The sequence below is a fragment of the Trichomycterus rosablanca genome, chromosome 25 (genome assembly GCF_030014385.1).
Source record: "Trichomycterus rosablanca isolate fTriRos1 chromosome 25, fTriRos1.hap1, whole genome shotgun sequence".
NCBI lineage: Eukaryota > Metazoa > Chordata > Actinopteri > Siluriformes > Trichomycteridae > Trichomycterus > Trichomycterus rosablanca.
In genome coordinates, this window is record NC_086012.1 from 6,984,371 (window position 1) to 7,006,934 (window position 22,564).

At 41.7% G+C, this 22,564-nt stretch overlaps 1 protein-coding gene across 1 annotated transcript in view; it reads left to right on the forward strand.

Moving 5' to 3' along the window:
• The first annotated feature begins 709 nt into the window (after nucleotides 1-709).
• The window catches only part of kcnab1b (potassium voltage-gated channel subfamily A regulatory beta subunit 1b), a 73,573-nt gene continuing 51,718 nt past the window's right edge, over nucleotides 710-22,564 (forward strand). Inside the window, exon 1 of the mRNA XM_062987346.1 lies at nucleotides 710-924. Coding sequence (XP_062843416.1) covers nucleotides 710-924 — 215 coding nt within the window. The remainder of the gene's footprint in view (nucleotides 925-22,564) is intronic.

Here is a 22,564-nt window from a genome sequence, read left to right on the forward strand (position 1 = left end):
ACGCAAAGCACGGCAATAATGCCTCTCGCTCTGCACTCTGTCTCTTTCACGTCTATTAGGTGTGCGAATGTCCCTCTGTCGGATGTTGTTTCGTTATAAATCGAGCTGCGTCCTTTTAGTTCTGAAAGACACCTTCATGTGACCCCTCACTTTTCTAAACAAGGACACGGCTTTGTGTTAAAGGTGTGTGGGTTGTTTTTTTTTTAATCCTCCTGTGGATTCGGATCTGCATCCGCAGTCGTTATCCGCAGGCATTCATCACCTGGAGTTTGAGCGGTGTTCATATTGCGACGAGAAGGGAAACCCACCTGCGTCAGATTCCCGAAGAGGAGGGGGAGACCCGACGGAGCAGAGAAAGAAAAAAAAAAAGAGAGGGAGAAGTAGAGGCAGCGTAGGCTGCAACAGCTTATCGTCCCCAAAAAGAGTCAAAGCGAGAGAGAGACGATCACAAGTCACAACGCGGGGATGCAGAAGGCGGGTACGTGTCGCGGCACGTGTCGTTCTACAGAATCCTGCATCGTTTCATGAAGACGCCAGAGATCTCTGAGCGCGGGGAACCTCCAGGCGCTCGATCGTCCGTATTCCTTTCAAACCTGTCGCCTGCCTGACTCAGCGACCGTGAGGTTCAGCCAGGATCTTGAAAAGTTCCCAGCAGGCACTGATAATTCCTCACTTTTTTCACTTTTTTGGTCCAAGTTAGATTCCAGACATGCAGGTGTCATTTGCGTGCACCGATCATGGGCTCAAGGCGCCGAGGAACAACGAGCCGAGCAAGCAGAACACGACGAGCCCGAATACGATGAGCGCAGCCCGGGCTCGGTTCCGTACGGTTGCGCTGATCGCTCGCAGCCTGGGGTCATTCACCCACCGCCATCACATCTCGCTGAAGGAGTCCACGGGCAAACAGACTGGCATGAAGTACAGGTACACACTTTAGTCACTCTTGTGCATGTTTCATGTTTACTGGGATTATTAGTATTAGTAATTTGGTGCTGTATAAAGTTCTACAACATTATGCTGACTTCTCTGTGCTCATAAAAATAGGGTTGTTTGTTTATTAGGATTTTAATGTCATGTTTTACACTTTGGTTACATTCATGACAGAAACGGTAGTCACTTACTACACAAGATTCATCAGTTCACAAGGTTATATCAAACACAGTCATGGACAATTCAGTGTCTTCAATTCACCTCACTTGCATGTCTTTGGACTGTGGGAGGAAACCGGAGCACCCGGAGGAAACCAACACAGACACGGGGAGAACATGCAAGCTCCACACAGAAAGGTCCCGGACCGTTTCACCTGGGGATCGAACCCGGGACCTTCTTGCTGTGAGGTGACAGTGCTACCCACTTATCCACCGTGCCTGCAATCTTAAGTACGTTTATTATGAGAAAAACACTGTCCATTTCATCTGCTTCACTTACCATATAGAAGCACTTTGTAGTTCTACAATTACTGACTGTAGTCCATCTGTAGACACTGACATGGTGGTGGTGTGTTAGTGTGTGTTGTGCCGGTATGAGTGGATAAGACACAGTAGCGCTGCTGGAGATTTAAACACCTCACTGTCACTGCTGGACTGAGAATAGTCCACCAACCAAAAACATCCAGCCAACAGCACCCCGTAGGCAGCATCCTGTGACCACTGATGAAGGTCTAGAAGATGACCAACTCAAATAACAGCAATAGATGAGCGATCGTCTCTGACTTTACATCTACAAGGTGGAACAACTAGGTAGGAATGTGTAATAGACTGGACAGTGAGTGGACACGGTATTTAAAAAATACAGCAGTGCTGCTGTGTCCGATCCACTCATACCAGCACAACACACACTAACACACCACCACCATGTCAATGTCACAGCAGTGCTGAGAATGATTCACCACCTAAATAATACCTGCTCTGTAGTGGTTCGGACCATTGAAGAACAGGGTGAAAGCAGGCTAAAAGAAGTATGTAGAGAAACAGATAAACTACAGTCAGTAATTGTAGAACTACAAAGTGCTTCTATATGGTAAGTGGAGCTGATAAAATGGACAGTGTGTAGAAACAAGGAGATGGTTTTAATTTTATGGCTGATCAGTGGATATTGTACTCCTTTACCACAGACACGGCCTCATAACACAAGAGACGTACCGTTTTTTCCTCTTGAAGCACAAACTTGTATTTACTTTCCATCTTTTATTAAATTTCCTTCGTTCTGCTTCAATTTGTCTCTTCTTGTACATTTTGGGATTATTTGTAAATATTTCTCAACATCACTTGTTGGAAAACTGCCTCAGTTAAACAATTATGTGGAAACACTGGCAACTAGTGGTGGGATGCGGTCACAAAATCAGCATGCATTGTGGGAGATGCAGTTTATGTACGATTTTACAGTGTATTTTAAGACAGTCATACATCTTTTAAGCTCACGGCACATAAAATGACCCACGGGCCTTGAGTTTGACAAGTGATTAGGACATTCAGTTTGCTAGAAATGGGTATATGGCAGATATTACAGAGTGGAGGAGCTTCCCCTCTTACAAGAAATATATGTAATGGGGGAAGTTTACAGTTTCTTCTCCTGCTGTGGTTCTTGTATTTTACTCAAAACTTTGGTTGGGTGGTGGGGTGACAGCTTTCCATTGCTTGTAATCAGGACTTTGAATGCCTTTCCAGGGCACTGATATGTACTGACACAATGTGGTTCAGTGCCAGTGGCTGTACAGAGGTAGTACCATGTTTTCTTAGCAGCAATGTAACCAACAAAACTATGGACATTCTCCTAGCTGCTGTAAGAAATGCTGAATAATTGAGCACTCAAAGCACGGCTGTAGTTATAGCAGTGACCTCCATGTCCTACCTGCACTATGATGTTCTGCTATGAAGATTCCAAAATGGAATGTTAATGCATTCAATTAGTGCAGAATCTTTATGCTGCATATGCATCATAATTAAGTGTGTATCTATCTGTATTGGGACAGTGGTAGCCTAGTGCAGAGTAAAATATTAATAATTAAATAAACAAATTTTAACAGGCACACATAAACTTAAACACGCCCCCATGTGGAGGTCTTACATTACATCTTGCAATTGTAATGAAGCATATTTTGTTTTGTGGTTTGTTTGATACATTGTTTGTGTATGGCTGGGGCTTGCTTGGCCCTTCAAAATGACACAAGATACACCGATCAGCCATAACATTAAAACCACCTCCTTATTTCTACACTCACTGTCCATTTTATCAGCCATTTTATTAACCTCCTTTTACTCTGTTCTTTAATGGTCAGAACCCCCACAGGACCACTACAGAGTAGGCATTATTTGGGTGGTGGGTCATTCTCAGCACTGTAGTGACACTGACATGGTGGTGGTGTGTTAGTGTGTGTTGTGCTGGTATAAGTGGATAAGTGCTGTTGGAGTTTTTAAATACCGTGTCCACTCACTGTCCACTCTATTAGACACCCCTACCTAGTTGGTCCACCTTGTAGATGTAAAGTCAGAGACGATCGCTCATCTATTCCTGCTGCTGTTTGAGTTGGTCACAGGACGCTGCCCATGGGGCCCTGTTGGCTGGATATTTTTGGTTGGTGGACTATTCTCAGTCCAGCAGTGACAGTGACGTGTTTAAAAACTCCATCAGCGCTGCTGTGTCTGATCCACTCATACCAGCACAACACACACTAACACACCACCACCATGTCAGTGTCACTGCCGTGCTGAGAATGATCCACCACCCAAATAATACCTGCACTGTGGTGGTCCTGACCATTGAAGAACAGCATGAAAGGGGGCTAAAAAAGTATGTAGAGAAACAGATGGACTACAGTCAGTAATTGTAGAACTACAAAGTGCTTTTATATGGTAAGTGGAGCTGATAAAATGGACAGAGAGTGTAGAAACAAGGAGGGGGTTTTAATGTTATGGCTGATCAGTGTATATGACAAATAATGGCATTCTATTCTATCATCTTTTGGATCACAGTGCTTTTAATTTAATTGGCCAATCTGTTTTATAAATTATATGACAGACAAGTGATGTTTGAAGTAGAATATAAAGACTGTTTAATATGCTATATGATCAGAGCTGGACCATAAAATGTCCTAGTAATCAAAATGTACACAAAAAAATGAAATTAAATCCTTAAAGAATTAGTACCGTTTATGGGGTGTGTATGATAGCAGGCAATATTTTGGAATAGCCTAAACTTGCTCCACATAAATTAGGCTCCACACTAAGCAAAAAGATCACTGCTAACCCAGCAAGAGAGGGCAGGGGTTCAATTAGCATACAAAATCCTATACAAAGTGCTTCAAAAGAAGCCTTGACACCTTGACATTGGACGCTATGTGGTACACAGCAGCTTTCCTCTGCTTCTTCTGCAGCCTGTTAGCAAGTTTCATGCTTAGTATGTTTCTTATCTATTTCTATGTCATATTTCTATCTAGTTTTATATTTTCATTATGAATTTTTAGGGAACGCTACAAGTGTGTTGACTTAATTTTGGGGTAGCCGATCTACAAATCTACAATAAAACGTTCCATCCATGACAACAAACTGTGGGGAAGATTTTTTTTTTTTTTACCCCTTTTTCTCCCCTTCTAGCGCATCCAATTGTTCAATTAGCATCGTGCTTCCTCTCTGTCTATGCCGAACCCTGCCCTGACGGAGGTGATTGAAGCTAACCCGTATCCCCTCCGAAACACGAGCAGCAGCCAGATGCATCTTTGCCACCCACACATCGACGAGTTTGGCGCCACCTAGCGTTGCATGCGGAGAGACACACCCTAAGGGCACCCTCTCCCATCTCTGTGTAAGCGCCTCCAATCAGCCGGCAGAGAACGCAATCGCATTCTGACAGAGAGAGACCCACATCCGGTTCTTTGTCCCACCCCCCACATGAGCAACCGGCCAATCGTTGCTCATATAGCCACTCAGCTTCGAACCGGTAAAGCAAGGCTGGATTCAATACCACGCTCTCAGAATCCAGCCCTGGTTGCAGCGCGTTTCTTTTTACCGCTTCGCCACCTGAGCGGCCTGGGGAGGATTTTTAATACATCAAAAAGAACATGATGTTCGCTGGAGTGTAAATAATTTAGACATCTGGACTGGTTGAGGATTTGAGTTTGAATTGACAGATCTGCCATATTTCCCATCAAGCCACACATAATCCCCCATAATGATGAAAATCTGAAGTTTATTCACCCTTTATTCACGATCTTGTAAAAGCCACGTTGGCAGCAATTACAGCTCCAAGTCTTCTTGGATCCATTTAGCTTTGCCTAACTGGATTTGGGCAGTTTATCTCATTGTTCATGGCAGCTTCACTCAGTAAACTGCGATTTTCAGGTCTTTCATGGTTGTTTAACAAAGCTACTCACTGCATCAGTTAGGGTTAAATAACTTGTTGTCAGCTGAAACAATCACCCATGCAGTAATTATCCTATTTGCTTAGTTAAGTCCAGGTGGTGACCTTTTTTGGCCAGGCAGTGTATGTAATCTTCTACATGTGAAAGTGATTTCCTACTATGCCCAGACATTAAATAATGTGGTATGTCAAATGTCTTGCATTACTTCTTAGATACAAAGACCAGAGCTTGTAATTTTAGATGGATGGATGGACTTATCGTCAGGTACAGCAAACAGCTTTGGCTAAAAGATTTGGCAGAAAGATCATGAGCAGCACTGGAAAAAAAACCTTAGTATTAATTAAAGACAATAATAAGACATCATTATCTATCCATGGTTCAGAAGATACTAGTCTGTGATATAACAGACCTTCCTCAAATGAGCCCAGAATCAATAACTGATAAGGACTTAAGCATTCATATTCAGACCAAGTGTATAAAACAACCCGAATGTTTAAATAAAAAGCAAAATCAGATCATAAAAAGCTGAAAACAGCAAACATCTGAAGCCTTGTAGCAACAGCGAGCAAGCGAGAGAGAGGTAACCAGATAGAGAGTGGAAAATTGTGAGTGGGGGGTGAACAGAGTGAGGAGGAGGAGGCGTGAACTAATGGTTTTTCATGTTGGAATAATTCATTGTGCTTGAGCAATCTGTCAAGTGGAAGCATAGCATTAGCGTAAGCGTAAGCGTGCAATTCAACAGTTTCCATAACAACGTTGAGGTAGCTAGTTTTGTCCCATAAATCTCAAATATTTAAATATTTCAAATATCTTTAATTAGATGAAGCTTAATTAGTTTACTCTGTATGTGACAGTAACCAAGAATATAAGTGATCCACAGGTTTGGAAAATAATCTTGGTTTTTATCCTATAAAAACCAAACTTCCCAATATTTTGAAACTAAAAACTGAATTATGATGCCATCATGTTATCTTTAACAATAGTATGTTCCTACCTAGGGCTAGAATCAAATGAATATAAAACTTGAACATGATATAAATGATAAGATTTGAGCTATTTTATTCACAACCCCAAATGCAAATAATAAAAAAACAGAGTTTCTTACATTTACTTTGACTTTTATTTGATTGCAGACAGGATGAACCTGAGATATGTTTTTTTTCTGCTCAACTTCATTTCATTTATTAATAAACATCCATTCCTTCATTCAAGCCTGCAACACATTCCAAAAAAGTTGGGACAGTACAGCATTTACCACTTTGTAATGTCACCATTCCTTTTCACCACACTTAAAGGACGTTTTGGCACCGAGGAGACCAAGTGATTTAGTGTTTCAGCTTTTATTTTGTCTCATTCTTCCTGCAAACACGTCTTAAAATGTGCGACAGTACGGGGTCGTCATTGTCTCGTTTTACATTTCAAAATCCTCCACACATTCTCTATTGGGGACAGGTCAGTACTGCAGGCAGGCCAGTCCAGTACCCTTACCCTCTTCTTCCACAGCCGTGCCTTTGTAATGTGTGCAGCATGTGGTTTTGCATCGTCTTGTTGAAAAATGCATGAACGTCCCTGGAAAAGACAACGTCTTGAAGGCAGCACATGTTGCTCTAAGTTCTCAATGTACTTTTCTGCATTAATGCTGCCATCATAGAAGTGTAAATGACCTTTGCCAAGGGCACTGACACAGTCCCATACCATGACACACCCTGACATTTGGACTTGTTGCTGATAACAGTCTGGATGGTCCTTTTCGTCTTTGGTCTGGCGCACACGGCGTCCATTTTATCCAAAAAAAGACCTGGAATGCTGATTCATCCGACCACAATACACATTTCCACTGTGTGATGGTCCATCCTAGATGCTTCGGAGCCCAGAGAAGTTGACGCCACTTCTGGACAGGGTTAACATAAGGCTTCTTTTTTGCACAGTAAAGTTTTAAGTGGCATTTGTGCATGTAACTCTGTATTGTAGTGCTTGACAAAGTAATCCCTCACCCATGTGGTTATATCAGCCATCAGCTGCCGACATCACCTGTTTGTCTGTTTAATCACATCATTATTTACAGTAGTTTTTTCACCTCATTACTACCTCTAAATTCCCCCTGCCCCAACTTTTTTGGAATGTGTTGCAGGCCTGAAATGCAGGAAAGGAGGTCTATTAACAAATGAAATTAAGCTGAGCAGATAAAACATGAAATATTTTGGGTTTATCCTGTTATTTATAATATTTATATGTTTTTTTTTTTTATTATATTACATATGTTTGTTGAGTTTTAAAAGCGTTGAGTTTCAAGGTATTTTTTTTCCATAAGGATGTATGGGAAACCTGTTAATGTGTTCCGTGGTCCCACTGTACTGCATATATTTTGGGCTAATGTAAAATAATGGGGTTGTTTTAACACTTAAACACTAAAAATAACACACGTATAATATAAAAACACTGAAATACAATAAACCTACTCTTTAGCTTTATTTCTTTATTGTTTCCTTATGCTTCTTAATCGTGGAGATGCTTGATCTTGGAATACCGTATTCCTTATCGAGTTCAGTAAGGGCACATTCACATGAGAAGCTGCAAAATGTGCTGGCTGTGTCATTGTGTGGTGGTGCACAAAGCTTAACGTGACTTATTGTAATAATACGACTAAGGAATTTAAATAGTGGAGAGAACTTATGAGCAGTAATAATTAAGGGATGTTTGATGTTGTTCTTTTAATACATTAAGTCACATTAAGCTTTTGTTTAATGTTAAGCGTTTTGGACTCTCTTGGAAAAGCTGATTCTTACATTTCTCAGAATCCCGAGCTATAAAACAAGTTTAAAAGTCAAACATCGACGCCGCTCAGGTGGCGCAGCGGTAAAAAGACACGCTGCAAACCAGAGCTGGATTCTGAGTACGTAGTATCGAATCCAGCTCTGCTTCACCGGTTTGAAGCTGAGTGGCTGTATGGGCAACGATTGGCCGGTTGCTCAGTTGGGGGGTGGGACAAAGGACCGGATGTGGGTCTCTCTCTGTCAGAATGCAATTACGACCTCTGCCGGCTGATTAGAGGCGCCTGCACAAGAGATGAGGAAGAGTGCCCTTAGGGTGTGTCTCTCCGCATGCAACGCTAGGTGGCGCCAAACTCATCAATGTGTGGGTGGCAAAAAATGCATCCGGCTGCTGCTCATGTTTCGGAGGGGATGTGGGTTAGCTTCAATCTCCCCTGTCAGGGCAGGGTTCGGCATAGACAGAGAGGAAGCACGATGCAAAATGAACAATTGGATGCGTTAAAGAAAAAGAAAAAAAGGAAAGCATCGTGAAAAATCCAGCTAAACACAGATACATGTGGAGCTTTCAGAGTGAATATGACGGTTATTCCACACAAATGCAGATTAGTCTCATAGTCACACTTTGATGACGTCTTATTGCACAACTCAAGCCAAGCACTGAACAAAGCGGCAGTCACACACATGTCGAGTGTAGGAGAAGTACAAGGTACCACAAGGTATATATACAGTGTATCACAAAAGTGAGTACACCCCTCACATTTCTGCAAATATTTCATTATATCTTTTCATGGGACAACACTATAGACATGAAACTTGGATATAACTTAGAGTAGTCAGTGTACAGCTTGTATAGCAGTGTAGATTTACTGTCTTCTGAAAATAACTCAACACACAGCCATTAATGTCTAAATAGCTGGCAACATAAGTGAGTACACCCCACAGTGAACATGTCCAAATTGTGCCCAAATGTGTCGTTGTCCCTCCCTGGTGTCATGTGTCAAGGTCCCAGGTGTAAATGGGGAGCAGGGCTGTTAAATTTGGTGTTTTGGGTACAATTCTCTCATACTGGCCACTGGATATTCAACATGGCACCTCATGGCAAAGCACCTCATGGCAAAGATGTGAGAAATAGAATTGTTGCTCTCCACAAAGATGGCCTGGGCTATAAGAAGATTGCTAACACCCTGAAACTGAGCTACAGCATGGTGGCCAAGGTCATACAGCGGTTTTCCAGGACAGGTTCCACTCGGAACAGGCTTCGCCAGGGTCGACCAAAGAAGTTGAGTCCACGTGTTCGGCGTCATATCCAGAGGTTGGCTTTAAAAAATAGACACATGAGTGCTACCAGCATTGCTGCAGAGGTTGAAGATGTGGGAGGTCAGCCTGTCAGTGCTCAGACCATACACCGCACACTGCATCAACTCGGTCTGCATGGTCGTCATCCCAGAAGGAAGCTGACGCACAAGAAAGGCAGCAAACAGTTTGCTGAAAACAAGCAGTCCAAGAACATGGATTACTGGAATGCCCTGTGGTCTGACGAGACCAAGATAAACTTGTTTGGCTCAGATGGTGTCCAGCATGTGTGGCGGCGCCCTGGTGAGAAGTACCAAGACAACTGTATCTTGCCTACAGTCAAGCATGGTGGTGGTAGCATCATGGTCTTGGGCTGCATGAGTGTTGCTGGCACTGGGGAGCTGCAGTTCATTGAGGGAAACATGAATTCCAACATGTACTGTGACATTCTGAAGCAGAGCATGATCCCCTCCCTTCGAAAACTGGGCCTCATGGCAGTTTTCCAACAGGATAACGACCCCAAACACAACCTCCAAGATGACAACTGCCTTGCTGAGGAAGCTGAAGGTAAAGGTGATGGACTAAACCCAATTGAGCACCTGTGGCGCATCCTCAAGTGGAAGGTGGAGGAGTTCAAGGTGTCTAACATCCACCAGCTCCGTGATGTCATCATGGAGGAGTGGAAGAGGATTCCAGTAGCAACCTGTGCAGCTCTGGTGAACTCCATGCCCAGGAGGGTTAAGGCAGTGCTGGATAATAATGGTGGTCACACAAAATATTGACACTTTGGGCACAATTTGGACATGTTCACTGTGGGGTGTACTCACTTATGTTGCCAGCTATTTAGACATTAATCGCTGTGTTGAGTTATTTTCAGAAGACAGTAAATCTACACTGCTATACAAGTTGTACACTGACTACTCTAAGTTATATCCAAGTTTTATTTCTATAGTGTTGTCCCATGAAAAGATATAATAAAATATTTGCAGAAATGTGAGGGGTGTACTCACTTTTGTGATACACTGTATATATATATAGGGTGTGTTCGAAAACCTAGGTAGCTACCTTGCTGTCTTACTGTCTACATACAGTAGGCAGCTGCCTCAGTAGAGAGGATTCTAATAAGTCAATGACTTATAAGGCAGGTTATTCGAACGCGCTACTTAGACAGCGCTTCCATCGGGTTTCGCGTTTAGCATCTTGCCATTAAAACCAATGGATTGATGTAGCACAGCACGCTAACGTCAATATAACATCTCCCTTCATGTACCGATAACGGTTACATTTCCTGACAAGCTCGAACTTGCAAATAAAAACACTCGGTACAAGTTTATACAAGTTAAAAATCAGTAATATTTTATTTACGTTTGAAAATAACTCCATTCGTTTCTCCGCCCCGTCAGCCATGTTTATTTTTCTGTGAGAGAAGAGCACCCGACCCGCAATGAATGCTGGGATTGCCTTGATCACTAAGGCAGCGTCGGATGCTCGCTCGTTCTTGAGCCAAAATAACATTAAAATATTAAGATACCTTAGTAGTGAGGATTTTAAGGCATCTAGGATTTCGAACAGCCTCCTTCTCGGGAGCGCGCACAGGATGACGTAAAATGCTGCCTATGTAGAGAGCTCCCTAGCTTTTCGAACACACCCATAATGTTTATACGAAGCTACACGACTGTAGCACATCCAGAAAGAGGTCTATCACTGTCTTGCAGAAATAACCAAGGACCATATCCCCTAGATGACAGCATATGTCTTGCTAAAATCCCAGTATGCGCCTCTACGATGATAGTGCCTTGCCACATATGCAAGTCACCCATGCTGTGGGCAGCACACCATAACAGATGTTGCCTTTTGCGGCTTTTGCACCTTTTGCTGAGAACAGTCTGGTTGGTCCCGTTTGTCCTTGGCACAGGAAACTGAAAGTCCAGCCATCTGAGAGGAGCTCTGGCGTGGAGATAAACTCCGGCAGCATTTAGAGATTCTAGAAAAATCTCAGTTCTTGTGGGGCAAGGCTGGAAACCTCTATTTAATATGTGTGACCTTTGAAAAGCATGATCTCAGGGCTCAAAGGTCATGCATATTAAATAGAGGTTTCCAGAGATTATACTGTAGATTTCTCTAGAATCTCTTCATAATATTAAGTGCGGTAGGTGGTGAAAGACCTAAATATGCAGCCTCACACTCCAGTTATCCCAAAAATCATTTAAAATGTAAACTTATCTAACCATGGCTGTCTTTCTGGCCATCTGAGATGAGCTCTAACTCTGACAGTGTTTCTGCATAGAACTGATACATGACTTTCTTTCTGTATAAAAGAGTTTCATGTTGCATTTCTCAATATAGAGGTAGAATGTCTTATGTGACAACGGTTTTCTGAAGTGCTCCTGGTCCCATGTGGCATCACAGAAGCATGATCTCAGGGCTCGAAGGTCACACATAGTAAATAGAGGTTTTCAGCCTTGCCCCACTCGAACTGAGATCTCTTTACAATATTATGTGCGGTAGGTGGTGAAAGGTGAAGGTGGTAAATTTGCAGATTGGCACGTTGTGAACCACACGGTAAATGCGGCGAACCACGACCCATCTTCGCTCTAACTGTAATTGGTTGTATACACCGATCAGCCATAACATTAAAACCACTCTTGTTTCTACACTAACTGTCTATGTTATCAGCTCAACTTACCATATAGAAGCACTTTGTAGTTCTACAATTACTGACTGTAATCCATCCATTTCTCTGCATGCTTTTATACCTGCTTTCACCCTGTTCTTCAATGGTCAGGACTTTCCCAGGACCACTACAGAGCAGGTATTATTTAGGTGGTGGATCATTCTCAGCACTGCAGTGACACTGACATGGTGGTGTTGTGTTAGTGTGTGTTGTACTGGTATGAGTGGATCAGACACAGCAGCGCCGCTGAAGTTTTTAAATACCATGTCCACTCACTGTCCACTCTGTTAGACACTCCTACCTAGTTGGTCCACCTTGTAGATGTAAAGTCAGAGACGATCGCTCATCTATTGCTGCTGTTTGAGTTGGTCATCTTCTAGACCAGTGGTTCTCAAACTGTGGTACGCGTACCACTGGTGGTACGTGAAGCAGCACGAGGTGGTACGCCAGATAATCTCGGAAAAGTAATAATATGCAACGAAAAAATAAATAATTTAATAATTATAAATAAAAAAATCAGTATAAATCATTATAAATAAAAAGTTATCAGTAAAGTTATCAGTAAAGTTATCAGTAGCTCTCTTGCTTTTGTCAGAGCAGATCTGCGTTTGAATCTCACTGATCTCGTTCCTGACATCACAAGGCTGCTCCGCTAAACACGCGCACTCACTCACATGCTCAGTGCTAACTGATGGGTCGCTCACGAACGATCCGATTCTATTGAACGGATCTTTGAAATGAACGAAAGGAGCCAAGTCATTTATTTCTGCACAGTTCTTATTGGCTGTAATCCACCCATTCAGCTTCCATCAGTAATGGAATACTGATGCTTCCATACAGTACATTTAATGCAAATTCAAATTTGACGTTAATATAGGGCGTGTCTTATAGTTTACCTAGTAGCGCGATGAGTCACTCTTTAAACGGCTCTTTGAAAGGAACCGAGCCAAAAGATCCGGCTCCCGTCGAGAAGCCATAATTCCCATCACACACACACACACACACACACACACACACACACACACACACACACATATACAGGGGTTGGACAAAATAACTGAAACACCTGTCATTTTAGTGTGGGAGGTTTCATGGCTAAATTGGACCAGTCTGGTGGCCAATCTTCATTAATTGCACATTGCACCAGTAAGAGCAGAGTGTGAAGGTTCAATTAGCAGGGTAAGAGCACAGTTTTGCTCAAAATATTGCAATGCACACAACATTATGGGTGACATACCAGAGTTCAAAAGAGGACAAATTGTTGGTGCACGTCTTGCTGGCGCATCTGTGACCAAGACAGCAAGTCTTTGTGATGTATCAAGAGCCACGGTATCCAGGGTAATGTCAGCATACCACCAAGAAGGACAAACCACATCTAACAGGATTAACTGTGGACGCAAGAGGAAGCTGTCTGAAAGGGATGTTCGGGTGCTAACCCGGATTGTATCCCAAAAACATAAAACCACGGCTGCCCAAATCATGGCAGAATTAAATGTGCACCTCAACTCTCCTGTTTCCACCAGAACTGTCCGTCGGGAGCTCCACAGGGTCAATATACACGGCCGGGCTGCTATAGCCAAACCTTTGGTCACTCGTGCCAATGCCAAACGTCGGTTTCAATGGTGCAAGGAGCACAAATCTTGGGCTGTGGACAATGTGTAACATGTATTGTTCTCTGATGAGTCCACCTTTACTGTTTTCCCCACATCCGGGAGAGTTACGGTGTGGAGAAGCCCCAAAGAAGCGTACCACCCAGACTGTTGCATGCCCAGAGTGAAGCATGGGGGTGGATCAGTGATGGTTTGGGCTGCCATATCATGGCATTCCCTTGGCCCAATACTTGTGCTAGATGGGCGCGTCACTGCCAAGGACTACCGAACCATTCTGGAGGACCATGTGCATCCAATGGCGGTGCCGTGTATCAGGATGACAATGCACCAATACACACAGCAAGACTGGTGAAAGATTGGTTTGATGAACATGAAAGTGAAGTTGAACATCTCCCATGGCCTGCACAGTCACCAGATCTAAATATTATTGAGCCACTTTGGGGTGTTTTGGAGAAGCGAGTCAGGAAACGTTTTCCTCCACCAGCATCACGTAGTGACCTGGCCACTATCCTGCAAGAAGAATGGCTTAAAATCCCTCTGACCACTGTGCAGGATTTGTATATGTCATTTCCAAGACCAATTGACGCTGTATTGGCCGCAAAAGGAGGCCCTACACCATACTAATAAATTATTGTGGTCTAAAACCAGGTGTTTCAGTTATTTTGTCCAACCCCTGTATATATATATATATATATATATATATATATATATATATATATATATATATATATATATATATATAGTACAGGCCAAAAGTTTGGACACACCTTCTCATTCCTGTGGTTTTTCTTAATTTTTTTTTAAATGTTCTACATTGTAGATTAATACTAAAGACATCCAAACTATGAAGGAACACATATGGAATTATGTAGTAAACAAAAAAGTGTTAAACAAACCAGAATATGTTTTATATTTTAGATTCTTCAAAGTAGCTATCTTTTGCTTTAATGACAGATTTGCACACTCTTTGAAATTTTCTCAACCAGCTTTATTAGGTTTCCACCTGGAATGGTTTTCAATGAATGTTTGTGCCTTGTCTAGAGTGAATTTTTGGAATTTGTTGCTTTTTTAATGTGTTTGAGACCATCAGTTGGGTTGTGCAGAGGTAGAGTTGGTAAAATATAAAACATATTCTGGTTTGTTTAACACTTTTTGGTTCACTACATAATTCTTCATAGTTTGGATGTCTTCAGTATTAATCTACAATGTAGAAAATAAAAATAATCAAGAAAAAACATTGAAGAGAAGGTGTGTCCAAACTTTTGGCTGGTGTGTCCAAACTTTTGGCCTGTACTGTATATATATATATATATATATATACTGTATATATAAACACACACACACACACCTAATTAATTTGTGCCATATGTGGTTCTGTGATGAGAAACATAGGTGGTACTTGGAAGTTTTGGTTTGATAATGGGTGGTACTCGGTCTAAAAAGATTGAGAACCACTGTTCTAGACCTTCATCAGTGGTCACAGGATGCTGCCCACGGGGTGCTGTTGGCTGGATATTTTTGGTTGGTGGACTATTCTCAGTCCAGCAAGGACAGTGAGGTGTTTCAAAACTCCATCAGTGCTTCTGTTACCATGTCAGTGTCACTGCAGTGCTGAGAATCATCCACCACCCAAATAATACCTACATTAAGTGACATTAAGCTTTTTTTTTTTTTAACGATAAACGTTTTAGACTCTCTAGAAAAAAAAGCTGATTCTTACAATTTCTCAGAACCTCGAGCTATAACACAAGTTTAAAAAGGAATCAGGAGAAAAATCCAGCTAAACATGGATGTACGTGGAGCTTTCAGAGTAAATTTGACGGTTATTCTACACAAATGCAGATTCGTCTCATAGTCACACTTTGATGATGTTTAACCGCATGTTGAGTTACAAGGTACCACTGTATAATGTGCACTTTAATACTACCTCAGACCTTGCAAATATGTATTGACTGTCTATGCACATTTTTATTGTCTTTTACACCGACCAAGCATAACATTATGACCACTGACAGATGAAGTGAATAACACTGGTTATCTCTGATCACGGCACCTGTTAGTAGGTGGGATATATTAGGAAGCAAGTGAACATTTTATCCTCGAAGTTGATGTGTTAGAAGCATAGAAGCGAGTGTGAGGATTTGAGCGTGTTTGACAAGGGCCAAATTGTGATGGCTAGACGACTGGGTCAGAGCATCTTTAAAACTGCAGCTCTTGTGGGTATCAAAAGTGGTCCGAGGAAGGAACAGTGGTAAGGGTCATGGGCAGCCAAATCTCACTGATGCACATGGGAAGCGAAGGCTGGCCCATGTGGTCCGATCCAACAGACGATCCCTACTGTAGCTCAAATTGCTAAAGAAGTTAACGCTGATTCTGATAGAAAGATGTCAGAATACACAGTGCATCACAGTTGCAGGGCTGCTTTGGCAGCAAAAGGGGAACCAACACAATATTAGGAAAGTGGTCATAATGTTATGCCTCATCGGTGTATATCTGCACCAGAAAAGTAGCCCGACAGTGTTTCATTATACTGTCCAACCCTGTATTAGTATAATGACAGTAAAGAGTCAGTGGAATGTGATTTCTAAGTGTCTACACATTTTTAATTTGATAGTTTGTGTTTCTTGAATAACTTCACACATTAAGAGCTGTATGCAGTGTTTTAGTGCCTCGCTGGCCAGTGCTGCAGTGCAGTTGAGCATTCTAACAGAACAAATGTGTACGTGGTGTGTAGGAGTGTGTGTGTGTAGAATCGGACACTAACAGGTGTGTGTGGGTGTATGTCTGTTCCATGTCTGTCCGTACGACGTGTGCTGTGCCGTATTCTCGAAACTACATCCGATACTCTTTATGTATCCAGACCTTTACAAACACATTTTAATTTTGTCTGATCTGTAGGTCGATGGCTTTGTCTTTATTATTAAAAACACTCATGCATCTCGCATTGCTCTTTTTTCCTAGCATAAAAGGTTAGAATTAATTTGCAATATTTCACACATTATCCCTTGACAGGTGCCATCAATCAGCCAGCAGAGGTCGTAGCTGCATCAGTTATGAGAAACCCTGGTCCGGCTTTCCCACCCTGTGTGAACAACAGCCAATCGTTGTTCATGTAGCCGCCTAGCCCAGACGGATGGCAGAGCTGAGATTCGAAGCGATGTGTTTGAAATCCCAGCTCTGGTGTGCTCGCGTGTTTTACCGCTGCGCCACCTGAGCGGCCCCAGGACCTTCTTGCTGTGTGCTACCCACTGAGCCAAAAACTGACTGTCATTGGGTTAACCTCTGAGGGTGGAGTCGTGATGCTCTATAAGTGGTTCTTAATGCCATGTCTGCTGCAATAGCTATTATCATGGCTGAATAATAAATTTCGTCTTTAAAATTGATTAAAATTGAGTGAGCGTGAACCAAATAAGCAGACTAAGACCATCTGAGCAGGTGGGTCTCAGTCCATTTTTTAAAATGAATTTTGGTGCAATTCATTTCAGGTAGTAACACAATAAGAACTAAAGGCATGTAAACAAACCAACCACATGATGTGATGTCACAAGAAGCAACACTAACATTTGCCATGAGAGAACAGAGTGTATTGAAACAGGAAAAAATTAGCAGAAGCCGAACCTAGAGCACTAATAAGCTAAAATGTTTTGTTAATATTTGATTACCACAATACTTGGGGAAAAAAAAAGCACAAAATTGTGACTCGTCGGTGCCTACATGAACAATGATTGGCTGTTATTCATACAGGGTGGGAGCCAGACAGGGACTCCTCATAACTGATGCAATTACGACCTCTGCTGGCTGACTGATGGCGTCTGCACAGAGAAAAAGCTTTTCTACTCCTCAAAATGAAAAGGGTGGTGAGCCGACTACTCAAAGGCCAGTCATTTCAGGGCTGGACGTTCCTCAATAAAGTGGTGCCTTTAAACCAATTAAATACAAGTCTTACAAGTTCTTTTGACATGTTAGTAAGCCAATGACAGGAAAATCCAATCAGCTTCCAATTACGTGTCCATCCAGGCATCGAGTCGGACTGCGGACCATCTGCCCTAAAACCGGACGTACGGACACCCTAATCTAGGGTCCGATCTAGGACACACACACATACATCTTTTCTTTCCAGTAGTTATTTCACTTTAGGCACACAGTCATTCCCATGAGTCCCCTGAACTCGTTACTTATTCCATTTAACAGAGGGCAACTGATGATCAGCCACATATGTGCAAAGTTCATTTGTAAGACATCCACACAATGTGACCCACGTAGAAAAGCTTTGCTGCGGCATTACTGAAAGTACTGACATGTTCAGCATCAGTCTTCTGTATGAGTGACAAGCAACGCCCGTGAAATCACAGCTCGTTTAACACACCCACCAGGCGTGACCCACTTTATCAAGAATACCACACATAGGGTCTGTCTGAAAACCTACCAAGCTCTCTATATAGATGCATTTACACCATCCTACACGATCCCGAGAAGAAGCCTAAGACTAAATTCTTAGATACCTTAAAATGGTCCTACTGAGGGGCCTTAATGCTAAGCGATAATCTGACTGAATAACGAGGGAGCATCTGATGCTTCCTTAGTGGTGAAAACAATCCCAGAATTCAGTGCGGCACAACTTTTCTCACAAAAAATGACAAATATGGCGGACAAATGCAGAGTTATAACAAATTATCATTTATTTGCAAATTCGGGCTTGTCAGTCACAATTTAACTGCTTTCGGTACATTAAGGGAGATGTTAGCTGGCATGTTAGCGGGTTGCGCCGTGTCAGCCCATTGGTATGAGTGGCCTGAGGCTAACTGTGTTAGCACAGTAAGCGAAAACTGCAGTGACGTAATCACACTAAATGTCTAAGTAGTCAAATTAGAATTCTCTCTACTTAGGTAAAATGCCCAGGTAGGCAGTAGGCAGCAAAGCAGCTCACTAAGTTTTAATAATCTATATAACTGCTTATGTATATATATGATATTTTATATTTATACTTATATATTTGTATCTGCTGTTCATAAGAATCTATGCTCTATATGTTATTACTTCTATTACTATTTTCGGCTTTAGTTTTTAGTCTATGCCATATGGCCAGACGCACAGTTTGCACATTCTGTCATGTACATCTTCTATGATTTATTTTCTTCCTTTATCACCCACCCTGTTACTTACACTACTTGTATTTGTAGCGTACGAATAAACAAATAATATGTACGTTTAGATAAAAAACAACAACAGATTAGCACTTGTATTTTGCCGTTTTACTAAGTGCCTTTACTTTCCTAGGTACCGGTTAAAAGCTTAAACTGATACGTTTTGTTTTCTTTGCAAAACAAAAGCGAGCGATAAATCACGGCACAGCGGCCAAAATCCAAAACACAGCAAAAAAATCCATACCACTGCTTACCTTAGCTTATGTTCTTCCAGATGCTGTTAAATTTATAACCGTGTGTCCCATTAGGAATATTATCCGTTATTTTGTAAATGTGTGCTTATAATTAAAAACCTAATCTGCAGTAAAACACTAACTTGTTAGAAAGCCAATCAAGCGTTTCATTGACACATCATTTGTGTTATGCTGCAACTAAATAAATGCAAATAACAGCATTTCTTACTAACAATTAAAATCAGAAGGTCTGATTGGTCCGGAAAGCGCTCTTTCAACCATTAGGGCCAATCCTGTAGGAGTAATTCATTCACACCAGCTGTTCCTCTGAAGTGCACTATGTAGGGTATTCCACCATTTTAAGTGAGATTCCAATCCAAAGGAGGGAGTAGGGAGCGACGCTTCATCACTATGCCAGAAGCTGGCTGGAACATTTATCATTGCATCTGTTGTGGGTTAAGACGGCCGGAGCGTTATTAGAGAGCAGAAATGACATGATCAGAATGATGTCGGATCATATATACACACACAGTACCAATCAAAAGTTTGGACACACCTTCTCTTCAGTGGTTTTTCTTGATTATTTTTATTTTCTACATTGTAGATTAATACTGAAGACATCCAAACTATGAAGGAACACATATGGATTTATGTAGTGAACAAAATTTTTTTACACAAACCAGAATATGTTTTATATTTTACCAACTCTACCTCTGCACAGCACAACTGATGGTCTCAAACACATTAAAAAAGCAAGAAATTCCAGAAATTAACTCTAGACAAAGCACAAACATTCATTGAAAACCATTCCAGGTGGCTACCTAATGAAGCTGATTGAGAAAATGCCAAAAAGTGTGCAAAGCTGTCATCAAAGCAAAAGATGGCTACTTCAAAGAATATAAAACATATTCTGGTTTGTTTAACACTTTTTTGTTTACTACGTAATTCCATATGTGTTCCTTCATAGTTTGGATGTCTTCATTATTAATCTACAATGTTGAAAATTAAAAAAACATCAAGAAAAACCACAGGAGTGAGAAAGTGTGTCCAAACTTTTGACTGGTACTGTATATAATATATCGCTGTTTTTATAGCCGCTGTTTTTGTCAGAAAGAATAGGTGAAAATGTTCAGAAACAAGTGTAGCTCGTAGCTTCTTTCCCAAGACACATTGAAGCTGTAATTGCTGCCAAAGGTGCATCAACCAAGTATTAGGCTCCTGTTCTCACTTCGTAATTATTGCCGATTGTGTGCAGATGTTAAAGGCAAAAAACACAAACCTCAATCTATTATAGAATGAGTCTGTAACGTACTAAAATGTGAAATGGGTAAAGGGGTGTACAGGCTTTCTGGCTTGACCGTAAAGGGACTCCTTTACGCGATACGAAGACAAATGCCAAAAAAACGCTTATATATGCGTTCTTATTGACAAGCAGGATTGACAAGCTCTCGAGTGTTAGATTTATAATGGTAATAGACATAGAAGTGTGAACATGCAGTGAATGCAGTGTGAATCAGAGAGCCTGTAGCATTTGGCAGGTGGCATCTCGACAACACAGGTGGTGAGAATTTGGACAAACAGAATGCAGAAAAAAAACACAAGTGTCTCAAAAATAGGACACATAAGCATAAATGACTGACCACGTTTATCTGAGTCAGTCAGAATCAGCATCTAAATATTAATTATCCCTGAAACGTGTCTAAAACTCCAACTGTTGGGATTTGAATTGATTGGACACAGTTTGGTGAGCAACACATCTCCAAAGCCTTGTCAGGACAAAAACCAAGCCAGGAACTCCAAGAAACTATCTGTGATCAAATTGTGATGATTATTGTTTTTTTAAATGCATTTTCTCCCTTTTACTCCCGATTTTAGCACATCCAATTTTCTACCCAGTTGTTTTATGCTTCCTCAACACTGGAGCTGACCCCCACCCCGATTGAGGAGAGCGAGACTGTCACACGCCCCCTACGAAACGTGTGCAGTAGCTGACTGCATCTTTTCACCTGCACGAGGCGAGTTTATATGCCGATCAGCTTTGTGCACGGAGAGTCACACCCTGATCAGCATTATTCCTCTACTCTAAGCAGGCGCCATCAATCAGCCAGCAGAGGTCGTAATCCGGCTCATCCTACCCTATGAACCCTATGAACAACAGCCAATCGTTGTTCATGCAGACGCCCAGCCCAGCCAGATGGCAAAGCTGAGATTCTATATGCTGTATGCTGTTTTACCGCTGCGCCACCTGTGCGGCTGGGATTAATAATTAATTGATGAAAAGTTAACCAATAATGTTGTTGGGACACAGATCACTTACATACACATTTTCCAAAGGTACAGAGTGATAGAAAGCAGTGCTAATTCATGATGCACTACTTCTTACAAACTGCTGGTACTCTTTTTCACCCTCTTTACATCTATAAGGACCACATATTAACTACATTACCCAGAGGGCACTATGTGACGCTTATGCTCACACTTAAATTCACACTACACGATTTTCAAAGTGTACAATTCACACCACATGACATGATCTTTTGTGATTGGGAGTCTTTTAAGTCGTTGTGGTTTTCACACTACGTGATTGATCGGTGATAGGGGGTCACACACTACACCATCTATCACCAGGAGGGATCTCAGACGAGTCTGTCTGGTCTCCCAGACTACGTTCTGTTGTAACAAAAACACACAAGAAGTGACAAGGGGTGTAATGATACCATGTGAGATGAAAAGCAATGAGAAAAAAGAATGAAATCTGGTTAAATCGTGGCCTTACATTTACTTTGACTTTTATTTGATTGCAGACAGGATGAACCTGAGATATTTCATGTTTTGTCTGGTCAACTTCATTTCATTAATTAATAAACATCCATTCTTGCATTTCAGACCTGCAACACCTTCCAAAATAAGTTGGGACAGGGACAATTTAGGGCTAGTAATGAGGGGAAAAAACTAAATAATGATGTGATTCCAAACAGGTGATTGTAATCATGGTTTGGCACAAAAGCAGCATCCAGGAAAGGTTGAGTCTTTAATGAGCAAAGATGATCAGATGATCTCCAGTTTGTCAACAAATGCGTGAGAAAATTATTGAAATGTTGAAAAACAATGAACCTCAAAGAAAGATTGGAAGGGATTTGCATATTTCTCCCTCTACAGTGCATAATATCATTAAAAGATTCAAAGAATCGGGAGGAATTTTAGTGTGTAAAGGCCAAGGGTGCAAGCTTAAGCTGAACACTGTGATCTTCCATCCCTCAGACGGCACTGCATCAAGAACCGCCACTCAACAATAGCTGATATAACCACATGGATGAGGGATTACTTTGGCAAACCTTTGCCAAGCACTACAATATACAGGGGTTGGACAAAATAACTGAAACACCTGGTTTTAGACCACAATAATTTATTAGTATGGTGTAGGGCCTCCTTTTGCGGCCAATACAGCGTCAATTCGTCTTGGAAATGACATATACAAGTCCT